Here is a 25,150-nt window from a genome sequence, read left to right on the forward strand (position 1 = left end):
TCTCTCTGGCTCTGTCTGTGTGTGTGTGTCTCGCTCTGCTTGTGAGTGTATGTTTGCTTTGTATGTAATGTTAATTATGCAGAAAAATATGTTGGCAGGACAAGGTAAGTATGTTTGTGCACATGGAAGTCAGTAATTTATGTTTACTATATGTTAATGAGGCAATATAAATGTGATGTGACTAAAATGAAAGGGCATTTATGTGACTAAAATGAAAGGGCATTTATGTGACTAAAATGAAAGGGCATTTATGTGACTAAAATGAAAGGGCATTTATGTGACTAAAATGAAAGGGCATTTATGTGACTAAAATGAAAGGGCATTTATGTGACTAAAATGAAAGGGCATTTATGTGACTAAAATGAAAGGGCATTTATTTGACTAAAATGAAAGGGCATTTATTTGACTAAAATGAAAGGGCATTTATTTGACTAAAATGAAAGGGCATTTATTTGACTAAAATGCCCACTGTCTGTCTTTTTGTCAATAACTAGACTAAATCATTATTCAATTGACAAAAATGTGACTAATACTTAATTATATTTTAGTCAAATTGACTCAGACTAGACAATCTAAAAAATAGTCTGGTGTGTATAGGTGAGTGGCACATGGATGCTGTGGGCTTTGTAACATCATACAACAGAATCTGTATGATTTTAAAGCTGATTCTAAATTCGGGTAAAACAAAATGCCAGGCATGTTACAAGTCGTGTAATTGCTCCATTGGCTATAGAGCAAGTTAAAGTGTACAAATATTTGGGTGTGTGGGTTGATGATAAGCTGAGCTTCACTGTGCATGTAGAGAACTTGATAAGGAAGCTCAAGCTGAAAATATGATTTTATTACAGGCATAAGGCTTGTTTTTGTTTTGAGGCCAGGAAGGAGCTGGTACGATGTACATTACTGTTGGTTTTAGATTTTAGTGATGTTATATATATGCAGGCCTACCCTGAGAGCACTTGATTCAGTGTATCATGCTGCCCTCAGGTTCATTACAAATCAGAAACGTCTAACACATTGTGATCTCTACAGCGCTGTTGGCTGGTCGTCATTGACCTTGCGTAGGCTTAAACACGGGTATACACTGATTTATAAGGACATTTTGGGCAAAATGCCATTTTATCTCTGTTCTTTTTTAGTCAGGTCAGTAAATAAATATCAATTACGGTCCCATTCTGATTTGCTTCTAACAGTACCAAAAATTAGAACAGGTCATGGTAGAAATAGTTTTAGTTACTTAGCACCATGGTCCTGGAATTCTCTCCTGAACATTTTAAAATGTGGTGATCTAGTTTCATTGGTGGAGTTTAAACACTTGATTGATGTATATTATCATAGAAGTGTGTAATTGTTTTTATGCCAGCTGTTTTTAGTCAAGAGGTTTGTGTTTTTAAAGTAATATGTAATTGTTGTACAGTATGTGTGTTTATAGTTTTGTTTAATGTTGTGTTAGTGTATGTATGTTCTTTTGTCTGAAACGTTGTTCCCCCTGCTGCTATGGGACCAGGTCTCTCTTGGAAAAGAGATATTATCTCAATGAGAACCTGTATAAATAAAGATCAAATAAAAACATCTGCCTATGAAAGGGCCCTGTAGTTACTGGAGCCAGAGTCATCCCACTACTATTCTGTTCTGTTCCACAGCCACAGTCTCTCTATTAGACTGACTCATCGGTGACACTATCCCCTCAAATAGCATCTTACACTCAATCAGGAATGTGTTTGTGTGTGTGTTTGTGTGGTTGCACCTGAGAGTGTGGACTCCTCGTTGCAGTTCTTGTCACTGTCTGCGTCCTCCTGTCCATCTGCGTTCTGGTGTGTGTGTTGCAAGCTGAGTTTGTGACACACCTCGAACGCCTGGCCCACCGTCCGCACAATACGCATGGCCTGGGACTGGAGAGAGGAGGAGTTGGGAGAGAGAAAGACCAAGAGAGAGAACATGACAATATAAAATCCATGTACACAAACAACAAGTGCGCAGTCAAAATTGGTAAAAAACATTGAAATGCATTTCCACGGGTGAGTGGGGTGAGACAGGGATGCAGCTCGATCCCCACTCTCTTGAACATATACATCAACAAATTGGCTAGGGCACTAGAACAGTCTGCAGCACCCGGCCTCACCCTGCCAGAATCTGAAGTCAAATATCTACTGTTTGCTGGTGCTTCTGTCCCCAACCAAGGAGGGCCTACAAGCAGCACCTAGATCTTCTGCTTAGATTCTGTCAGACCTGGGCCCTGACAGTAAATCTCAGTAAGACGAAAATAATAGTGTTCCAAAAAAGGTCCAGTTGCCAGGACCACAAATACAAATTCCATCTAGACACCGTTGCCCTTGAACACACAAAAAACGAAACCTTCCTAGGCCTAAACATCAGCACCACAGATAACTTTTACAATGCTGTGAATGTAAAATGTAAAACAAGAAATAATGCATGCAGAGCAGAATTAGGCAGATACCAGCTAATTATCAAAATCCAGAAAAGAGACGTTATATTCAACTACCGTCTAAAAGGAAGCGATTCCCAAACTTTCCATAACAAAGCAATCACCTACAGCGAGATTAACCTAGAGAAGATTCACTTAAGCAAGCTGGCCCTGGGGCTCTGTTCACAAACACAAACAGACCCACAGAGACCCAGGACAGCAACAGCAACACAATTAGACCCAACCAAATCATGAGAAAACAAAAAGATAATTACTTGACAGATTGGAAAGAATTTACCAAAAGAAAACAGAGCAAACTGGAATGATATTTTGACCTAAACAGACAGTACACAGTGGAAGAAAACCTGACCACTGTGACTGACCCAAAATTAAGGAAAGCTTTGACTATTTACAGACTCCGTGAGCATAGCCTTGCCATGGAGTCGGGCCGCCGTAGGCAGACCTGGCTCTCAAGAGAAGACAGGCTATGTGCACACTGCCCCAAATAATGAGCTGAGCAGCCTTTCAGTTTATGTCGATATAGGACTCGTTTTACTGTGGTCATGTCACGTTCATTATAACGAAGAGACCAAGGCGCAGCATGATATGAATACATTCCTCTTTAATGAAAGAGAACACTGAACAAACTATGAACGTGAAGCTATATATAACGAGTGCTGACATGCAACTAACCATAGACAATACCAAAACCCCATAGATATACAGAAAACCCTAGACAAGACAAAAACACACATACCACCCTCGTCACCCCCTGACCTAACCAAAATAATAAAGAAAACAAAGATAACTAAGGTCAGGGCGTGACAGGTCATAGATACTTTTGTACCTAAATCCGCCAGCATCTTCACAAGGTCCTTTGCTGCTGTTCTGGGATTGATTTGCACTTTTCGCACCAAAGCATGTTCATCTCTAGGAGATAGAATGCGTCTCCTTCCTGAGCGGTATGACTGCAGTGTGACTGCTGCGTACTATTGTTTGTACAGGTGAATGTGGTACCTTCAGGCGTTTGGAAATTGCTTCCAAGGATGAATCAGACTTGTGGAGGTCCACAATTTGTTTTCTGAGGTCTTGACTAATTTCTTTGGATTTTCCCATGATGTCAAGAAAAGAGGCACTGAGTTTGAAGGTAGGCCTTGAAATACATCCACAGGTACACCTCCAATTGACTCAAATGATGTCAATTAGCCTATCAGAAACTCTAAAGCCATGACATAATTTTCTGGAATGTTCCAAGCTGTTTAAAGGCACAGTCAACTTCGTGTATGTAAACTTCTGACCCACTGGAATTGTGATACAGTGAATTATAAGTGAAATAATCTCTCTGTAAACAATTGTTGAAAAATGATAACTATAACTATAAACAACTACGTTGGGTGGCCAATCTCGACGCTCCGAGAACTTGCAAGCACCGCTTTTGAGGCATCAAAAGCAAGCCAGGCTAAGAGCCCGGACACCTCGACTTTCGAGCTTAGGCGGGGACCATCGCTCGAATTGGAAGGTGCTGCATCGGGGACATGTGGGGTAAAAGATGACGATCAAAGGGGGTGGCTACCACGTAACCACCACCCCGACAACCACCGCCGTAACAATAGCTACGATGAACGTCCCCAATCTAACAGGTCCCGTAGAGATCAACCTAGCCGATATCCCCTGCGCCTAACTCTCACAAAGGGTCAGGAGCTAAGGGTAACAAGTGGGTAACCGGCAGCGTCAGTAGAAATCCCACTTCATTAAGATCAACATCAACGTGTATTGGGATGGCCGACCCCAGACTGTAGGCTATGTGACTGTAATGGCCTTATCGTGGTTGAAGTACCTGGGTACAAGGGTAACAAGTGTAACAAGGGCAACAAAGTGCTCAACAATGATCTAAACGCTAACCGAAATTATCTAGAAGCTCTGAATAGAGATGTACTGAATCGTAAGAAATCTGAGAAGGATGACAAGGATAAGTCATCATGACTAGGCGTAAAATCGTTGGAAACCAAGTCCGCCGAAACCCATGCAATTCCAAAGGATGCAAACATTTCCATTAACCCCGCCCCCACTCAAATCCCTGTCCAGGAACCACTCATTCTAGACACAAGCCCGCAGGTTTTGTCTACAGACTTGGATACGGATGTGGAGATGCACAAGATAAGCAGCTTTGCAACAGATGATTCCTCTCCCATTCCGATAGAGGACCCACTGGGTCTTGTAGGTGACTTATCTGTCTTGGAAATCGACACAGATTACAAACCGCTCCGTTCTCCCAACCCACTCCATTTTGTTGGGGATATGACGAGAAAAACCAACTCGAACAGGCCATACCTTAGAACAGTCCTGGAGGACTGTTTGACCTGTCATGCTCTGATAGATTTGGGTTCGACAATTTCCCTCATATCTGAAACCTTGCTGGATGAACTGCAAAACATTGGTTGAAAATGGAACAATGCGATACGAATCTTCAATGTTTCACTCAAGCTACCTAGCTCCTATCCAAACGTCTCCTACTTAAAATCAACTTCGAAAGCGTATCACTGATCCACCCCGTGTATGTGACTAGCATCGAAATTGAACAGATGCTGATTGGGATCGATTTAATTGACAGAGCACCCCTGCAACGCAAGGGCGTGTCTCACCCCTGGAGCTTGATCCAGATCGGCCCAGTTGCCAGGTCAGCCAGAGGCAACAAGTATCTCCTCACAGTGACTTGCACATTCAAAAAGTGGGTGGAGTGCCTGCCGGAGACCAATGACACAGCGGAAACCACGGCCGTTCTTTTGCTAAACCAAGTTTTCAGTCGTTTCGGCCTGACAGGAGAAACCGTAGACAGCGACAGAGGAACCCACTTTTCGGCAGCTGCAATGACCAAACTGTTGAGGCTTCTGGGAGTCAAAGCTAAACTCCACATCGCATACCACCCCAGGAGCTCGGACAGGGTAGAAAGTAGCAACCAAACAATCGTCAGAATCTTGAGGAAATATGTGGCAGCCAACCACAAAGATTGGGACCTCAAACTCCCATTGGTACTGATGGCGATCAGAGCCACACGCAACAGGTCTACAGGAATAACACCCTTCGAGATGATGACGGGCCTTCAAATGACGCTTCCACTGCATCTCCTGTACCAACCGGGAGATGTCGCCGCAGCCCCCGCCTACACGGCTCATCAATACGTGACCGACCTGCGGAACCATCTCCAGACTACATTTGCGTATGCTCAAGGACAGTTGGAAAGAAGTGCAGAAGGTGACAAGACCTATTACGACAAGAAGGCCTCACACCAGGTGTTCGAGGTCGGGGATAAAGTGTGGTACTACATATACACCAATCCCGCGGGCGTCGCCACAAAGTTCCTGCCCCACTGGACGGAGCCACACGAGATTGTGGTGAAGCTATCACCTGTAGCTTACCAGATCATAATCAGCAAAGGTCGACAAAACGCCACATTAAAGTGGGTCCACCGGAACCAAATCAAGTTCTACACTCCCCCCATGGGAATAGAAGGGGTGCTAGCCAGCACCGAATAGATAAAAACCTAGCAAAGTCAGAGGTACTAGGAAAATTCTTAAGTACCCTCAGCTGATCCCTTCCAGGAGTTCAGTACGTTGCACATAACATCTCTTATTTGCTTCCCAGCTACCAGATATACATCTGTTGACACTATTGATATCGTCCTGCGCTGTACTGTTTCAAAATAAGAAAACCAGAAAAATTGTTGTCAAAACATTGTTTGTTTACAAAAACGAATAACTTGTTAGGGAGATTACTGAAGAGATGCCACTTATCCAGTAGCAGATGAAGGCACATGCCCTCAGGTTGCAACATGTAGGAAAGTCTCTCCAGGAAACTATTCTGGTGGTCAACACACACGCTACTCTCTTGAACAAAACTCTCCTCTCTGTAGGAAAGCTAGCAGAGGTCATGAAACATGACTATGCCCATGTCCAATTGGTTTGACTGTTACTGGAGGATTTTCTCCGTGAAGTTAGCTTTTCTATGGACCACTTGGCCATGAATAGAATCCCCTCATATTTAGTGCCCCTCTCAATGGTGCACAACATATTGACCTCAGGTACTTCAACCACGATAAGGCCATTACAGTCACATAGCCTACAGTCTGGGGTCGGCCATCCCAATACACGTTGATGTTGATCTTAATGAAGTGGGATTTCTACTGACGCTGCCGGTTGTTGAACTGGAGAATATCAACAGATTGAAAACAGTTCTCAATGTAGGATTTTGGCGCGACAGTACCCACGTAAAGATTGCCACGCCCCCAGTTGTAGCTTACCAGGAAAACAACCCAGATTTCTATCTCACCCCTAACCTGTTAATGTGTACTCTAACCAAAGATGTCCACTACCTCTGTCCTAGCAAACCGTTTGTCAGGGATACCACTGAGCGTCTTTGTGGTATTAAAGCTATCACCAGCGAAGAACGCTGTAGAGCCAAACTAACAGCCAGGGATGGGGCCACCACCACACAAGTGGAGGTGGTAGGGAACCGATGGTTGGTCAACACCCCGTTCGCGTCCGCCACTATGACTTACGAACGCCATGACTCCATCACCCAATTGAACCTCCCCAACCAGACTGTTTTTGTTAAGGTACCAGAGGGGGCGATTATTCACATAGACAACTTCGCTCTCTATACCAACTTCCCCACGACAGGATAGACACAGAGATTGAAATGCCGGACGCTTTCGCTAAACGTTCCCTTGAGTTACCACAAGCCATTCACAACCAAATCCAGTACGAGGGACCCATGACTGTTGATCTTAGTGTACGGGATGAGGCACTTTTAGTTGACCTGACTTACTACAGACCGAAAGATTGGTCTGTCGCCCGCTCTTGGACGATGCCGGACAGTATCCTGACTGTTACCATGATCCTCGGTCTTATTTCCCTTGGCGTGTGCACCTACTACGTACACAGGCGCACACGTGCAATGGAAGACCTAATGAGGTCTTATACTAGGATCACCTGTGGGACAGAAGCGATTGCGATTTTTGGAAAGTTGGCAATAGATCCTGAAACCCCCTTAGGGGGCCCAGTCCCAGCCTCCTCTCCTGAACTCATTAGGTCAGCCCAGTAATCTGCCCAATGTAAGCTTTGGCCTTCAGGGGCCAAGTTTTTCCAAGTGCCTTAACTACCCACCTGCAAGTAGGATCATCCTAGACATGACATTAGAGACAATGCCATGATAGAGTTATTTAGCCAAGACCTTGGACATATATAGAACATAGTCCAAATTAGATGATTAAGGTGTGGTAGGCACATTTTGTATACTTTTATGTTTTTATTCCATTATTTTTCGTTTCATTTCCTTTGACACTTAGGAAGCAGTAGAGCCCAATGCTGCTCGTTTGGGGAGGAAATGTAATGATGTATTGCCTGAGTGTTGTGCATTATCAACGTCTGCCAAGTTACTGCCTAGGTCCACTAGCCGGGATAACCGGACGACGGGCCGGAACACAGAGCCGCTGCCGGACCTCCCAGGTCCATTCTGGTGGTGGTCCGCAGCTTGCGGAAATCCTACCAGGGTGAACCACCAAGGGGGGGACTGCTATGATGATCCACAAACCAGGACATCTGATGGTCATTCTTATGGTGGGTTGCAACATGCAGAATCATTCCAAGTTGAACCTACCAGAGGGGGACTGTCATGACTGTCCTGATCAGGTCAAGTTACAGGAGACCACAACCCTACAGATTATCTACAGATTATCTCTCTTATCTCTCAACCACAACAGAGGAAGAGAGATATAGTGTTTTGAAGATGTGGAGGGTTTTATGACCCCTCACGCCCCTGGTAAATCTCAGGCCACAGACAAATTCCTTTGTCCTGTTACTATGGAGAACCAGCCTCAGAATATTAAACATGAACTAAAGGGACTTTGGAACAATGGTTTTCATCAGCCCCAATGGTGGTCATGACGATAGATGGAATATGAAAATGTATGTCATTTAAAGGTTAATAGATGATGTTATTACGAAAACATTGTAATGTGAAGGGTTTTCCTAGCATATGTTTGACGTTTATACATTGTACGTTGTATGGAAAATATCCAAATCAAAGAGAATGTTTTGGGGAAGATTAAAGGTCAAATCTGGACCTTGCCTTATTAGCTTGGTACGCCCAGAGAATTGCCCTAAAGGCAGCTACGCCCACTTCTGACCCAAGGGTATAAAACCTGTGAGTATAGAATTTACAGCAGGACTACGTGACCCCAGCTGGAGCAAGGTCTAAAAAAAGTAAACGAACCCAGAACGCAACGCAAGTTTGAGGACAATGGAATCCTTTTCTACCCAAGCTACGGATGAGTAGCTGTGTCTAATCGGATGAATTCAAGTCGAAACACCTAGCCTCCATCTCCCATCGAATCGTGGTATCTAAAGGGTTTCATTCCTATGCTGTGAGCTCTGAGCTACAGAGCTGTCTGGCCTCAGAATACCCCTTCCAGAGAAAAGGGTGAGGGAACAGACTCCTAAGCCAAAAGGGACACTGACACCGGGAGGACGAGCAGGGAGGTGCGCAGGAGAAGTGCATCATCGAACAGCGGAACGGTCCACACAGAGAATCCTCGGAGACTTTATTTTTTCTATCCGTCTTTTGAAATTCCCATTGTGGGTAACAACCGCCATAGTGTGTTGGCCCGTTATACTAAGTTCTAATCAATAACCTATAATGTGTTTTGTCTATGTGTATCTTTTACCATCATTTTAGCTTTTTAGTAAATAAATATTCAACTAAGATTGGTGTGGTACGAATTCATTGGTGGGACCAAGGTCTGTGCAGATTTACGGGCTATACGACGTTCAGAACGAGATTGTTAGAGGCAACTGGTTAATTAGCGGCTGTTGTAAAATCGATATTCTGATATTCTTTGAGTTAATTTGGGAAATAGAAACAATAAAAACTTGTTTTCCCATGGTTCCCCAGGTTAATGAGTTAATAATTGCTTATTCAGTTAATCACGCAATTAGAAACTTGAATCATTCGACGAACAACAGTCGTCACATCAACTAATACAACGTCATGACACAGCCCTCATCCTCTTCTTGTGTTCTATGAGTCTTTGAGGATGAATTAATAAGTCATGTCGGCTCACATCATTTATTTGGAAGTTATTGAGTTATTTGCATGAGGTCAAATAGAATCTGTGTTAGCCAACCGCTGGCTCAGTCTTTTTATTTGTTTTATTTCACCTTTATTTAACCAGGTAGGCCAGTTGAGAACAAGTTCTCATTTACAACTGCGACCTGGCCAAAATAAAGCAAAGCAGTGCGACAAAAACAACGACACAGAGTTATACATAAACAAACGTAGTCAATAACAAAATAGAAAAGAAAAATAGAAAATCTATGTACAGTGTGTGCAAATGTAGAAGAGTAGGGAGGTAGGCAATAAATAGGTCATAGAGGCGAAATAATTACAATTTAGCATTAATACTGGAGTGATAGATGTGCAAGTGCATCCATCACGCAGTCTCTTGGGTGATGGATGCCCAAAGTTCTACCTCTTGGCAGAGAGAGTGTCAACAGGCAATTGATAGGAGGGATATCACACACACACACACACACACACACACACACACACACACACACACACACACACACACACACACACACACACACACACACACACACACACACACACACACACACACACGGCAGTCTCCCCTTGATCCAGGCCTCTGGTCTCTAATGGGTATTCCCTGCAGGTCTCCGCTTCAATTAACTGTCTGTGATGGAGACAGCCTCGTTAATTACAGTGTGATGAAGACACAACCATTATGAAACCAGGATGGTGCCAGAAGAGAAGGCTGCTGTTTTACGGGTTCCCAACCAATTGTGCTATTGTGTGTGTTTTTTTGCATTATTTGTAACTTATTTTGTACATCATGTTTCTGCCACCATCTCTTATGACCCGAAAAGAGCTTCTGGATATCAGGACAGCGATTACTCACCTCGTACTGGACAAAAAAAAAAGATTTAACGAGTCAGATGCGAAGGATTTACTTCAGAAACGCGACAAGGCCCAAATCACTGTCATTCACATGAATTAGAGACAGAGATATCGGGGACGTAGGTCGGGGTGCCTTGTAAGGATCCGAAGGCAAGTGAGTAATCCCCCTCTACCATCAGTCCTATTAGCCAACATGCAATCATTGGACAACAAAATGTATGAGCTCCGATCAAGACTATTCTACCAAAGGGACATTAAAAACTGTAATATCTTATGTTTCACCGAGTCATGGCTGAATGATGACATGAATAACATAAAGCTGGCTGGGTTTTCGGTCCATTGGCAGAATAGAACAGCTGCCTCCGGTAAGACAAGGTGTGGTGGTCTGTGTCTATTTGTAAATAACAACTGGTGCACTATATCTAATTTTAAGGAAGTCTTGAGGTTTTGCTTGCCTGAGGTAGAGTATCTCATGATAATCTGTAGACCACACTATTTACCAAGAGAGTTTTCATCTATATTTCTCGTAGCTGGCTATTTACCACCACATGATAATGGCGTCAGAGGTGCCGGCTGTCGTCTTATCGGCTCTTAACCAACCACGCTATTTTGTTTGTTTTTATGCGTTGTTTGTAACTTGCTTTGTAAAATATGTTGCTGCTACCGTCTCTTATGACTGAAAAGAGCTTCTGGACATCAGAACTGGGATTACTCACCTCAAATTGGATGAGGAGTTCTTCTTCAATGAGTCGAACGCGAGGGATATACTACAGACACCTAACCAGGCCCAAATCCCTGTGATTCGCTGGAAAATGAAACATAGATTTCACGGAAAGAGATCAGGATGCCTTATGAGGATCAGGAGACGAGTGGCTAATCTAACTTTGTCTTCTATTCTGCTAGCTAATGTTCAATCGCTGGAAAATAAATGGGACGAACTGAAAGCACGAATATCCAACGGGACATAAAAAATTGTAATATCTTATGTTTCACAGAGTCGTGGCTGAATGACGTTAAGAATATACAGCTGGCGGGTTATACAATCTACCAGCAAGACAGGACATCAGCCTCTGGTAAGACATGGGATGGGGGCCTATGCATATTTGTAAACAATAGCTGGTGGACGATATCAAAGGAAGTCTCAACATTTTGCTTGCCTGATGTAGAGTATCTCATGATAGGCTGTAGACCACACTATCTATGTAGTGTAACGATTCTCCTCTTCTTCTGACGAGAAGTAAGAGAGGTCGGAGCAATGGGCAGCGTGGTAAGTGTCAATTTAAGTTTATTAAACTGAACACTAAAGAATAAAAAATAACAAAGTGAATGAACAAACGAAAACCGAAACAGTCCTGAAATGTGAAACAAATATTACAACAGGAAACAATCACCCACAACTCAAAAGTGAAACCAGGCTTCATAAGTATGGTTCTCAATCAGAGGCAACTGTCATTCGTTGTCCCTGATTGGGGGCCCCTCAGGGGTGCGTGCTCGGTCCCCTCCTGTACTCCCGGTTCACTCATGATTGCATGGCCAAGTACAACTCCAACACCATCATTAAGTTTGACTTGTGGTGTGTGGCTTTGTTCACTGTACATCTGTGAATTCCTTTAAAAGAGACAAATAACTTTAACTTCAGCTTGAAACCAAAAGTACTCCCTATTCACTCTGTCTCTCTCTTACACACATAATGGTTATATGACTCGTTACAGCATAGCTGTTAGTGTGGCTGGGTAGAGGTATGTAGTGTGCATGTACTGGGAGGTTTTAATATGTCAGGATACTGTTTAATACGTGCAGGTGGTGTTTTGGTACAGTACAGCCATCAGCCTACAGCACTTTATTACAGACACTCTCCAATGCACATTGCTTTGTGTCTCTCCATGCTAGAGTGACTGTGGATTAGAACACACACTTTCGCTCTCTCCCTCTCGCTTACACAAGCACGCAGGCAGGAACGCATGTGCGCACACATACACACACACAAACACACACACACACACACACACGCACACACACAAACACACACACCTACACACGCGCTCAGGAAAAGTGCTTTCCATCTCAATGGCCTCGGGCCAGAGCTGCCCAAGTGAATGTCAGTGTATTTCACTCCCCGATCTCACAGGACTAGGACTTTGTGTGTGTGTGTGTGTGTGTGTGTGCGGCATAGTTGATAGGGGGAGGGAGCGTGTGAGAGGGTTGTACAGGGCTGCTGCTATAGCCCCGTACAAATTTTACTCACACCACTGTCCCACAGACGCCGCAATACCCGCCTATGCACAGCCATGCCAGACCATGCTCTCACCCACCTAGTCACTAGAACACGCTCCCTGGACAGAAACTTCCTAAAACTGCTGTCCGTTAATGGAATAAACTTCCAGAGCACGTTATCGGTGACATCACAGTGGTTTTCAGGCCATCAAATGCCGAGTGCATAGACACCTCCTGACCACACCACCATCCTGAAACGCAAACCCACTGACCACTTCCCCCTGACCGCTGAGCTGCAGTGAACCATATGATAGGGCGAATGGATTTGACTTCATATTTGATTTGGCTATTGTTCACAATTCCAACCAATAATTAAAACAAATTAAAATACAGAGCTGGAGAGAAAGAGGGAGTGTGAATTTCTTTGCAACCTGGACATGGCTCAGTCATGTAAATGGTACTGTGTAAAACATTATCATGCAAGAGAGGAAAGAGAGATAAAGTGTGTGTCTATCTCACCTTCTTCTTGGACTTGAAGACATTACAGCGGAAGACGTTATTCTGTCCATCTCTGGCGATGTAGCTGAAGATCTTCAGGTCCTGGGAGTCATGAGATACATAGAAGATCCTACAGGACAGAAACAGAGGAAATAGATAAACAACCAAAAGTTACCCTAGTGCTGAACCCTAACTTAAAATATGTTTGTGTTACTCAACCTCTCACGTAAATCTCCCATTTACATCAATGAAAGACAGTGAGTAAACACAAACTAGCTATCACAGTTTTTACAGAATAACTAGAGTACCAAACAAGTGTAATATAATTGTGTTGAATTGAGACCAGAGGCTACTTACATCATGACATTTACACTATATATACAAAAGTATGTGGACACCCATTCCAATTAGTGGAACCCTGATATTTCATCCACACCTGTTGCTGAGCACACAGCCATGCAATCTCCATAGACAAATATTGGCAGTAGAATGGCCTTACTGAAGAGCTCAGTGATTTTCAATGTGGCATCGTCATTGGATGCCACCTTTCCAACAAGTCAAATTTCTGCCCTGCTAGAGCTGTACCGGTCAACTGTAAGTGCTGTTATTGTGAGGTGGAAATGTCTAGGAGCAACATTGGCTCAGCTGCAAAGTGGTAGGCCACACAAGATCACAGAACAGGACCACAGAAGCGCATAGCGCGTAAAAATTGTCTGTCCTCGGTGGCAACACTCACTACCTCTGAAGTGGTGAATCACGCTTCACCATCTGGCAGTCCGACGGACAAATCTGGGGTTGGCGGATGCCAGGTGTACGCTACCTGCCGCAATGCATTGTGCGAACTGTAAAGTTTGGTGGATGAAGAATAATGGTCTGAGGCTGTATTCATGGTTCGGTCTAGGCCCCTTAGTTCCAGTGGATGGAAATCTTAACGCTACAGCATACAATGACATTTTAGACGTTTCTGTGTGTCCAACATTGTGGCAACAGTTTGGGGAAGGCCCTTTCCTGTTTCAGCATGACAATGCCCTCATGCACAAAGCATACAGAAATGGTTTGTTGAGATCAGTCTGGAAAAACTTCACTGACCTGCACAGAGCCCTGATCTCAACCTCATCGAACACCGTTGGGATGAATTGGAAAGCCGATTCAACAACGACAGCCCAGTCAGACAGTCCTGTTCTCTGCTTTTTTCCCCTAATTGCTCTTTAAATGATAAACGTCAATGAGCCCGAGGTAGAAAACATCACACACATTATCACATACACGAACACACGAACACCCCTTCTAGACAAATCAGAGGACAGCTCCCGCTGTGAGAGAAACTAAACACAACCTTTCAGAACTGTGTATGTCATGCCAGGGGCCTTGCTGATATCCCCTAACTTCTTGGTGGCTCCAGTTTGTTATTTCCCTGCCTGCACTTCACTATGCCTCACCATGCAGACAGTGATGTAGGTCCTGGTGTGGTGATTAGCACAGAGAGTGCAACAAAGAACAGGACAGCCAAAGCTATCCGGGATGACTCACACCAACAAACACAAACACACACACACACACAGGCTTGGGCGGTATACCGTATACCGAGGTATTTGGAAAAAGCCATGGGATGTTTTTTTAATATTGTCAATACCGTTGAAACTATGTATATGTAAACGTGAATCATTGTCCAGACAGATTCGACTGTAATTAGCGTAGACAGCAGAGGAAAGATGGCAGCCAACATAGAGCATATCAGCATCATGATCTCTTAGCATTCATTACAGGATATGACTATAACCACAGACAGACAACACTGTGAGTGTCACAATATCTTACAGACAGGATATTACAACTTGTTTTAACCTGTTCTTATCCTCTGGAAAAGCATAAAATCAAATCATAAAAGATTCAAGTGAACTTTTACTACATAGTTGGTTACAATATCTAAAGTGTAGCAGAACATCATGAAAGATGGATGTGAACTAAAGTTAAAAATGGTTGTTTTGGTCTCTTTTAGTCCCCTGTCAAGATAACATGTGAATGTAAATATGTTTCACATCTGGTGATGGGGTCTGAGTCAGCCCACAGTCAGACTCCATATGCTGGCAGTGGAGCATAAACTACTGTAGTGCTCTTACTTTAAAACACCTAAGAATATCTGTTTTTAAACTTATGCTCTTAGTGCAGAATGGCTATAAATATCTGCTTGTTTTTGTTTGTCTGCGTAGGATTTGTGCTATGAATATCTGCTCTTAATAAGGCCTGCTTTGTTTTGATCACTCTGACCTGTACAGAATATATTTTGTTTATACACACACACACACACACACACACACACACACACACACACACACACACACACACACACACACACACACACACACACACACACACACACACACACACACACACACACACACACACACACACACCTCCCTCCATCCCGTGCACAGTCATGGAATATTATAGAGGCTTAGAAAAGTAAAGCCTGTTAAGTGACCCCTGTAGACAGATGGACACGACAGGAGTGAGGGAGAGAGCGAGTGTGTAGTACAGTACTGCTCTCACACTACTCCATCTCTGTGTCAAACACAAACAAAACCAGAGATAAACATACCCTGCAAGAACACATCTCTATCATCATCTATCATCCTCCTCTGTTTGCTGTCCTTCACTCTGAAGAGGTGGAGCCAGCGGTGGTGTGTGTGTGTGTGTACAATACAGCCCCCCATGCCTAATTGACTAGCAGCTTGTGTTGAGGTTTATACTGTATCCTGTCAGAGCTGGAATGAGCTGATAGTGACTCAATACACTTCATGGGGATAACAATTACAATGTGGGTGTGTGTGTGGAAGGTTATATTGAGCAGAATAACAGCTCAATGATGGCGCTCAACAGAGAAATGTATCCTATTCCATTAAGCAACAACAAAGACAAACCTCCCACTGCACTAATTCATCCTCTGGGAGGCAAACACATGCTCACACAATATGGAGATGTTAGTAGAGTAATGTCATGTCATAGAGAGGACTGCTTGTAGGAGACATAACACTGCATAGCCCAGGGTTGGTCAGTTTTAGGCTTTTGGTCCAGCAAATCAAAGCCCCTTCTCCCCATAGTCCTTATCATATTCTATTACATAGCTATTCTCAGATGTCTCAAATCTCTCCTCACATTGACTGATATCAGATGAAGGTTATCAGATGGGCTATGGAGATCGCATAAAGCGCAACAACTTACGGTAAATTGTGTGTGTGTTTTCTGTGTGTGTTGGTGTATGTGTGGAGCTTGCCTAGTTAAATAAAGGTTCAATTTTTTTTTTTTGTATGAATAAATAAAAAATGTGTGGAGCTCCCTTTTTCTCCTGCAACTCAACCACATGATTTCTGTCTGTCTGTCTGTCTGTCTGTCTGTCTGTCTGTCTGTCTGTCTGTCTGTCTGTCTGTCTGTCTGTCTGTCTGTCTGTCTGTCTGTCTGTCTGGCTGGCTGGCTGGCTGGCTGGCTGGCTGGCTGGCTGGCTGGCTGGCTGGCTGGCTGGCTGTCTGTCTGTCTGTCTGTCTAAAAAAAGCCAGATAAAGAAGTAAGAAGATCAGATAAAGAGGAAAGGCCTTGTGTGGCACACATTAGATCCCCAAGCCTCTAGTCCCAAACCAGCTTCTGTAGATGAGACTGGCTTGCTCGCTGTAGAATGTGATCAGAGCTTTGAGAGTGACTCCAAGGTCATCCATGGAGCTCTGCTTATATGAGAGAGAGAGAGAGAGAGAGAGAATTGGCGCGGGCACTAGAAAAGTCTGCAGCACCCGGCCTCACCCTACTAGAATCCGAAGTCAAATGTCTACTGTTTGCTGATGATCTGGTGCTTCTGTCACCAACCAAAGAGGGTCTACAGCAGCACCTAGATCTTCTTCACAGATTCTGTTAGACCTGGGCCCTGACAGTAAATCTCAGTAAGACCAAAATAATGGTGTTCCAAAAAAGGTCCAGTCGCCAGGAACACAACTATAAATTCCATCTAGACACTGTTGCCCTAGAGCACACAAAAAACTATACATACCTCGGCCTAAACAACAGCGCCACAACCAAGAATTCACAAAATGTGACAAACACCACATTGAGACTCTGCAAAAAAAATATCCTCCGTGTACAACGTAGAACATCAAATAATGCATGCAGAGCAGAATTAGGCCGATACCCACTAATGATCAAAATCCAGAAAAGAGCCGTTAAATTCTACACCCACCTAAAAGGAAGCGATTCCCAAACCTTCCATAACAAAGCCATCACCTACAGAGAGATGAACCTGGAGAAGAGTCCCCTAAGCAAGCTGGTCCTGGGGCTCTGTTCACAAACACACCCCACAGAGCCCCAGGACAACAGCACAATTAGACCCAACCAAATCATAAGAAAACAAAAAGATAATTACTTGACACATTGGAAAGAATTAACAAAAAAACAGAGCAAACTAGAATGCTATTTGGCCTTAAACAGAGAGTACACAGTGGCAGAATACCTGACCACTGTGACTGACCCAAACTTAAGGAAAGCTTTGACTATGTACAGACTCAGTGGGCATAGCCTTGCTATTGAGAAAGGCCGCCGTAGGCAGACATGGCTCTCAAGAGAAGACAGGCTATGTGCTCACAGCCCACAAAATGAGGTGGAAACTGAGCTGCACTTCCTAACCCCCTGCCCAATGTTTGACCATATTAGAGACACATATTTCCCTCAGATTACACAGATCAACAAAGAATTCAAAAACAAATCCAATTTTGATAAACTCCCATATCTACTGGTTGAAATTCCACAGTGTGCCATCACAGCAGCAAGATTTGTGACCTGTCGCCACAAGAAAAGGGCAACCAGTGAAGAACAAACACCATTGTAAATACAACCCATATTTATGCTTATTTATTTTCCCTTGTGTACTTTAACCATTTGTACATTGTTACAACACTGTATATATATATATATATATATATATATATATATATATATATATATATATATATGTGACATTTGTAATGTCTTTATTGTTTTGTATGTGTAATGTTTACTGTTAATTTTTATTGTTTATTTCACTTTTGTATATTATCTACCTCACTTGCTTTGGCAATGTTAACACATGTTTCCCATGCCAATAAAGCCCCTTGAATTGAATTGAATTGAATTGAATAGGAGAGAGAGAGAGAGAGAGAGAGAGAGAGAGAGAGAGAGAGAGAGAGAGAGAGAGAGAGAGAGAGAGAGAGAGAGAGAGAGAGAGAGAGGAAACAAACACGGTACTTAACAACTTGTTGGTGCAGAGGCACTGACAAAGTTGATATATGTTCTGGGGCTATTCCATTCTGTGTAGCAGAGATACCATAAATTATGTTAGGTAAGTAAAACTGGGATGTTAAGGTTCATGGACTCGTGGCATTTTTAGAGTTTATCAGTTTCAGGGATTTTCAGATATAACCACAGCCATATTTCACAGCTCTCTGTATGTGCTCCAAATGACACTTAAAATAAGATTTTCTCAAAAACCTTTGTATATTGTCCCATACGATAATCTATTATGATACTAGATTATATGTCTGCCAATAGCTACCACTGACTGACGGTTTTACTAGAGTACACTGTTAACACCCTCCATTATTGGCTTACACCATCTGTGGTCCCTGGGAGGTGAGAGTCTGGGTGCTTTACCCTGTCAGTGAAGATACAGTACTGTACTGTAGGGCTCTGAGCTGTGATAAGAGAGAGAGTGTATATAAATGAAGCAGACAGTTTGTTTGTCCAAGCAAGATTACACGGTGAGATTATCTTGATTAAATAATCATGGTGGCATTAAGATCACTGGAGCATCCTGTACACACACACATACACACATCCATCTCATTTCAGGAAACGCCTCTGTGAAAAGTGCCAGTATGTTTACCTTTCATCTCTGGACGCTTATAATGTATAAGCGCGAACACATTTGGTATCGTAAGTATTCAACCCCCATGGATTTCTTCGCATTTTATTGTGTTACAAAGCATTTAATTGTAATCTTTGGCAACCATCTACACAAAATACTCTGTAATGTCACAGTGGAAAACATTTAGACATTTCTTACAAATGTATGAAAAACGGAAAATGAAAAAAAGTTTTCACACCCCTTGAGTCAATACAAGTGACTGAGCAGTTTCCTTCCTGTCCTGCAGCTCAGTTCAGAAGGACAACTGTATATTTGTTGTGTCTGTGTGGTTTAATACATAATCCACAGCATAATTATTAACTTGACCAGGCTTAAAGAGATATTCAATGTCTGATTTGTTATTGTTAGCCATCTACCAATCACTGCCCTTATTTTATGAGCTCCCTGGACTTTGTAGTTGAATCTGTGCTTGAAATGCAATACTTGAAAGAGGGACAGATGTTGTATGTATGGGGGACAGATGTTGTATGTATGGAGGACAGATGTTGTATGTATGGGGGACAGATGTTGTATGTATTGGGGACAGACAAATTGTGAATTATGGGGGGGGTCTCAGAACCCCTGAATGAGACATGAGTCCCCCCCATTTTACATGCTCAGGTAACCTACTTGAAGTGAGTTGTTTGACAATTAGATGAAAACATCCACGACTGGTTGTGTTCTTGCCAAATTGAAAGGCAAAAACATTTTACTGTTAAATTAAATGTCTTAGGCCCATAAAAACATTATTGTGCACAGAGTGAGTCCATGTAACTTATTGTGTGATTTGTTAAGCCAAATTTTAGTCCTGATCAAATTTAGGTTTGTCTAAACAAAGGGGGTGAATACTTATGCAACGACTATATTTTAGTCCTTTAATTTGAATTCATTTGTAAACATTTGTAAAATTTGATTGTCACTTTGACATTATGAAGTATTTTGTGTAGATCACTGACAAAAAGATCACAATTAAATCAATTTCAATCTCACTTTGTAACGCATCAAAATGTGAAACAAATCCGGGGTGAATACTTATGATACCCACTGTTCGTGGAATGTTCACTTCTTTTGAAACATGCGTAGCACTGAAATATGTACTTTTGTTGTAAACAACTTACTGTATCTGATTACTCGTCACACGCTGGTTCCGGTATGTCACTGCAATAGACTAGGGTTAGTGACAAAGTGTGGAACAATAATCAAAGCTTGATCAAAGGTATTTATCTACACTGCTCCACCCACCCCTTTAATTCTGTTATCAGGGTGTGGTAACCCCACAAATACAATAACAAAACCACGTGAGTGTGTGTATGTGTGTGTGTGTGTGTGTGTGGTGTGTGTTTCTGTAGCTCAGTGGAAAGCCATGTTAGCAGGCTTCTGGCAATGCACTCTGTGAATTAATCTGTTCCAGCTCCTTCACTTCCTCTCTGCTAATCTGAAAGTAATTACACTATTAGGAAAATATAAAAAGAAACACACACACACACACACACACACACACACACACACACACACACACACACACACACACACACACACACACACACACACACACACACACACACACACACACACACACACACACACACACACATATTCAGAGAGAGAGAGAGACAAAGAAAGAGAGAAAGGAATAGAGTGAATCTATGAAGACAAAGAGAGCCATAAAATAAAAATAATGATATCAGCTGACATATTTGACAAATGCTATTAAAATGTTTTGAAGAGAAGAGAATGAAGTCCAGGAGCCCAGGATCAAATATAAACCTGTGTGTCAGAGGACTATTTCCTGGAAGGCATAGTGAGTTCTAGAAATATACTGTATATCCTGCCCCTGTTGACAATGTGTACAAATTGTGCATGTTTCTCTCTGAGTACATGCATTTGTCCATGCCCATGAGTGTGTGTGTGTGTGTGTGTGAGAGAGAGAGAGTTGTTTGTGAATGTGTGTGTGTGATGTTTGCGGGTGAGTGTGTGTATACAGAAGTGCCTTCCCTGCATGTGATGTAAAACAAACAGTCAGTCAGTCTGCAGAGTTCCTCTAGTCTTCATCAGTGTGTTGATTCACCAGACTGCTCTCAGACATCGGCTGCATAAGCAGAACACCCTGCTGTTGCTGTTTGTCCCTGATGCAGGGAACGCTACCAACCAATCAATCACAAACACTCTGTTACTTTCCTTCTGCTATAGAGTGTTTGTAAGTGCATGCCTGAGCCTCCACACTTCCAAGGGCAGCCTCTCAGAGAGAAAGTGTGTGTGTAGCATTCTATAGGGTAGTGGTCAGTACCTCTGGCCAATGTCCAGCCATATCATAGATGCCTAAAGATGCCAAATAGCAGAGTAGCTGGTCAGAAGAGCTGAGGTTGCTATATCACTAATCATCATTTTGACTTTGTATGCTTGCTGTGTGACCAACCTTTTGTCAGTGTAATTGCTGAGGAGGAATTGGCAGATATCTCCATGCTGAGAGGTACATGAGGCATGCACGCACACACACGCCAGAACTTGAGCCCCCCACTCTGTGCTTCTGACGCACACACACACACGCACGAAAGCACGCACACACACGCACGCACGCACACACACGCACGCACGCACGCACACACACACACACACACACACACACACACACACACACACACACACACACACACACACACACACACACACACACACACACACACACACACACACACACCTACTACTTAACAACAGGAGAACAAACAATTTATACATTCTAAAACAGCTTGCAGCTTCAATCTTCCTGACAGAATAACAAATTCAAGCGTGAATTACCCCTCACTCTGCTCTCCTCTGTAGCCCTGAGGCAGGCTGTGCTAGCTGCTAGCAAATGCATATCCGATGTAGAGTCCTGCATTGGGCCGAATATCGGTGGTTCCCTGCAGTTGGCCTGCAAAACAATCTGCTTTAGTTTTGAATGAAAACATTATTTCAACCCGTGGGTCGACTTACGGTTCAGAACACTTATATTGTGGGTCAAAAATCTTTTAAATCAAAATAATTGTATATTTTTTTTACAAACCCAGGTGCTTGTTGTGTTGCATAGGCTTTCATTAGTTACAGTTTTTTGGGATTGCTTACACACTCAAATTAAAAGTAGTACACTATTATCAAAACCTTACACTCAAGAATCAAAACATCAGCCCATATTTTCACAACTATAGGCACATTGTCAACCTCAAACTTGTTGCAAAACTATACACACAGTGATTTGCAAAACACTAAACACACTAATATACATTACACACAAACATCTATCATGAAGTCACGTCCTTGCAATACCAAAGCACTGACTGTCAAATTACCACACCGTCCAACCAATTGGTTCAACACAGTCATAAGGTGTGAAAACACTCGTTTGCTTAATTGTAGACACACCAATCAGGTGTATAAGCACTATAAAAAGCAGCAGGTGAGTTCATCGGTCTTCAAGTACAATGGAAAGAGTCAGAGAAAGAGTAAGACGAGGACGAGGACGAGGACGAGGACGAGGAGGAGAATGAGGAGGACGAGGAGAACGAGGAGGACGAGGAGAACGAGAAGGACGAGAAGGAGAACGAGGAGGACAAGGAGGAGGAGGAAGGGGAGGAGAACGAGGAGGACGAGGAGGAGGACGAGGAGGAAGGGGAGGAAGAGGAAGACAAGAAGGTGCTCAAAGAGGACCGAATCTGACAAATGAGATCCGCGCAACACTGGTTGACCACATTGTCAACCACGGCCTGACGCTGAGGGAGGCTGGACTGCGAGTACAGCCGAATCTAAGCCGATATACAGGGGCAAGTATGATGAGAACATTTAGACTGGAAAATAGGTATTGTAAAAATATCATCATATCAAAAACATCTGCACGGTTTCAGTAACTGCTTACAGTACTCTATTCTATGCACTATCAGCACTGCTGTTACCTTTTCCTGGGAAATTACTGTACTATTGTATACTGTGTTTTTCTACATAGGATTGAGGGTCAAGGACGACAAGGGGGAAGGCCTCCTATGTTCACAGAACAGCAAGAGAGGGAGATAGTAAACATGGTTTTGGCCAACAATGCTATAACACTCAAGCAGCTCCAAGCTAACATTGTCAATAACCACGCCATTTTCAACGATATCCATCAGGTCTCAACATCAACACTGGCACGCATCCTTAAAAAAAACATATTCAAATGAAGCAAATTTATCGAGTGCCTTTCGAGCACAATTCTGAAAGGGTGAAACGACTGCGGCATGATTATGCAGAGGTATGTATTCACTTTAGCAGTGTGATCTTGCATACTGTCTCATAATCTTTTACTGTACTGTAATATGTATACTAGATCTACACTGAACTACACAATTTTGCCTGACACTGTTTTTCAGAGAGTTTTACGAATGGATGGAGAGGAGATCCAGCATGATTTCATTTACGTAGATGAGGCTGGGTTCAACCTGACAAGTACACGAAGGAGGGGAAGAAACATCATTGGCCACAGGGCTATAGTCAATGTCCCAGTGCAACGTGGGGGTAATATAACCCTCTGTGCAGCCATTACACAGAATGGGGTCCTCCACCGCCATGCCCATATGGGCCCTTACCACACAGCACTCATACTTACATTCTTGGACCAATTGCACAACATAACAGCAGAAAATCAAATCGATCATATGCAATACATTGTTGTCTGGGACAATGTGTCTTTCCACCGCTCTGCTCTGGTTCAGAACTGGTTTCAGCAACATCCACATTTCACCATCCTATATCTTCCACCATACTCTCCATTCCTCAACCCTATAGAAGATTTTTTCTCGGCATGGCGGTGGAAGGTATATGATCTCTGTCTCCAGGCTGAGGTACCCCTCATCCAAGCCACGGAGGAGGCCTGTGACCAGATGGAGGTAGCAGCAATGCAAGGATGGATTTGTCATTCAAGACGTTTCTTTCCAAGGTGTCTTGCTAATGACAACATTGCCTGCGATGTTGATTAAATTCTCTGGCCAGATCCAGCTAGGCGAAGAGACAATGTCTAGTTATTTTTTTAATATATTTATATATTATTATAAACTTACAATACTATTATATAACAATAGTATTATATAACTTACAATACGTAAAGTGACGTTTGGTTACAGTATTATGAATCTCCATGTCAAAATTTTGGGCGTGTTGAGAAATAAATGAGTTTCTTCAGTCTGCAATATTGGTCTTGTGTAGTGTTTGGTGAATTTACATTACATTTGTACTTTGTTGATAGTAGCCTACTCTAATCATAGGGAAGTAGAAGTGCTAAAAGTGTTTTAGGTTTATCACAGCAGAGTGTAACTCGTGCAAACAGAGTATAGTAATGTGAAACGAGTGTTTCATATGGTAACAAAGTGCGGTTTTTAAAAAGAAGTATAGTTTTTACAAGAGTGTTTAATTTTGTAAAGGTGTGGTTGTGCTAATTGTGTGTAGGGTTTTGAAAACACGGGCCCTGTTTTGAAAATCGTGCTTAAGCAATCAAAAAAAACTGTAAGAAGGCTAATTAGAAGGTTTTTTTTTCAGAACGATTTGAGTTGTTGATATTTCGCATCTCATTATGAAAGTATTGTTCAAAATGCATTGCATGGTTTCATTTGATCCAAATATTGAATAGACATGCAGACAAATTAATTGATGCTGGGAGGGGAATAATAACCTACTAGGCCTACTCTGGGACCATAAAAACAATTCAATAAATTGATGTTATTTGTTCAGCTCTCTGAACAATTCTTATGCGAGTGGATTGGGTTACGGATATAAATCTGTCCTGATATCGGTTTCGGGTGGGGCTCGGAAATGATGACACCGGCATGGGGAGGGTGTTGGCTCCAAAAACCCGACTGAGATGGCCATTGCAAAATGTCGATTTTTGTGGTCAATTAACCATTTCTTTGTGGATTGTGATGTGTACTTGGGGTTATTTTCCTGCTGGAATATCCACTTGCAGTCAAGTTTCAGCTTCCTGGCATGGGCAACCAGGTTTTTGGCTGAAATGTCCTGGCACTGGCCGTTAACCTTAACAAAGAACAGTTGGGGCGGCAGGTAGCCTAGTGGTTAGAGCAGTGGGCCAGTAACCGAAAGGTTGTTGGGTTAAATCCTGACAA

General features: G+C 42.8%; 1 protein-coding gene across 1 annotated transcript in view; it reads right to left on the bottom strand.

Annotated features, from left to right (window-relative positions):
• LOC109898048 (carboxyl-terminal PDZ ligand of neuronal nitric oxide synthase protein) overlaps nt 1–25,150 on the bottom strand; it is a 231,587-nt gene that overhangs the window by 76,839 nt on the left and 129,598 nt on the right. The window contains exons 5-6 of the mRNA XM_020492806.2: nt 13,133–13,241; nt 1,748–1,892 (exon numbers count right to left, since the gene is read on the bottom strand). Of these exons, the coding sequence (XP_020348395.1) occupies nt 1,748–1,892; nt 13,133–13,241 (254 nt within the window). The remainder of the gene's footprint in view (nt 1–1,747; nt 1,893–13,132; nt 13,242–25,150) is intronic.

The sequence above is a fragment of the Oncorhynchus kisutch genome, linkage group LG10, assembly GCF_002021735.2.
Source record: "Oncorhynchus kisutch isolate 150728-3 linkage group LG10, Okis_V2, whole genome shotgun sequence".
NCBI classification, from domain to species: Eukaryota; Metazoa; Chordata; class Actinopteri; order Salmoniformes; family Salmonidae; genus Oncorhynchus; species Oncorhynchus kisutch.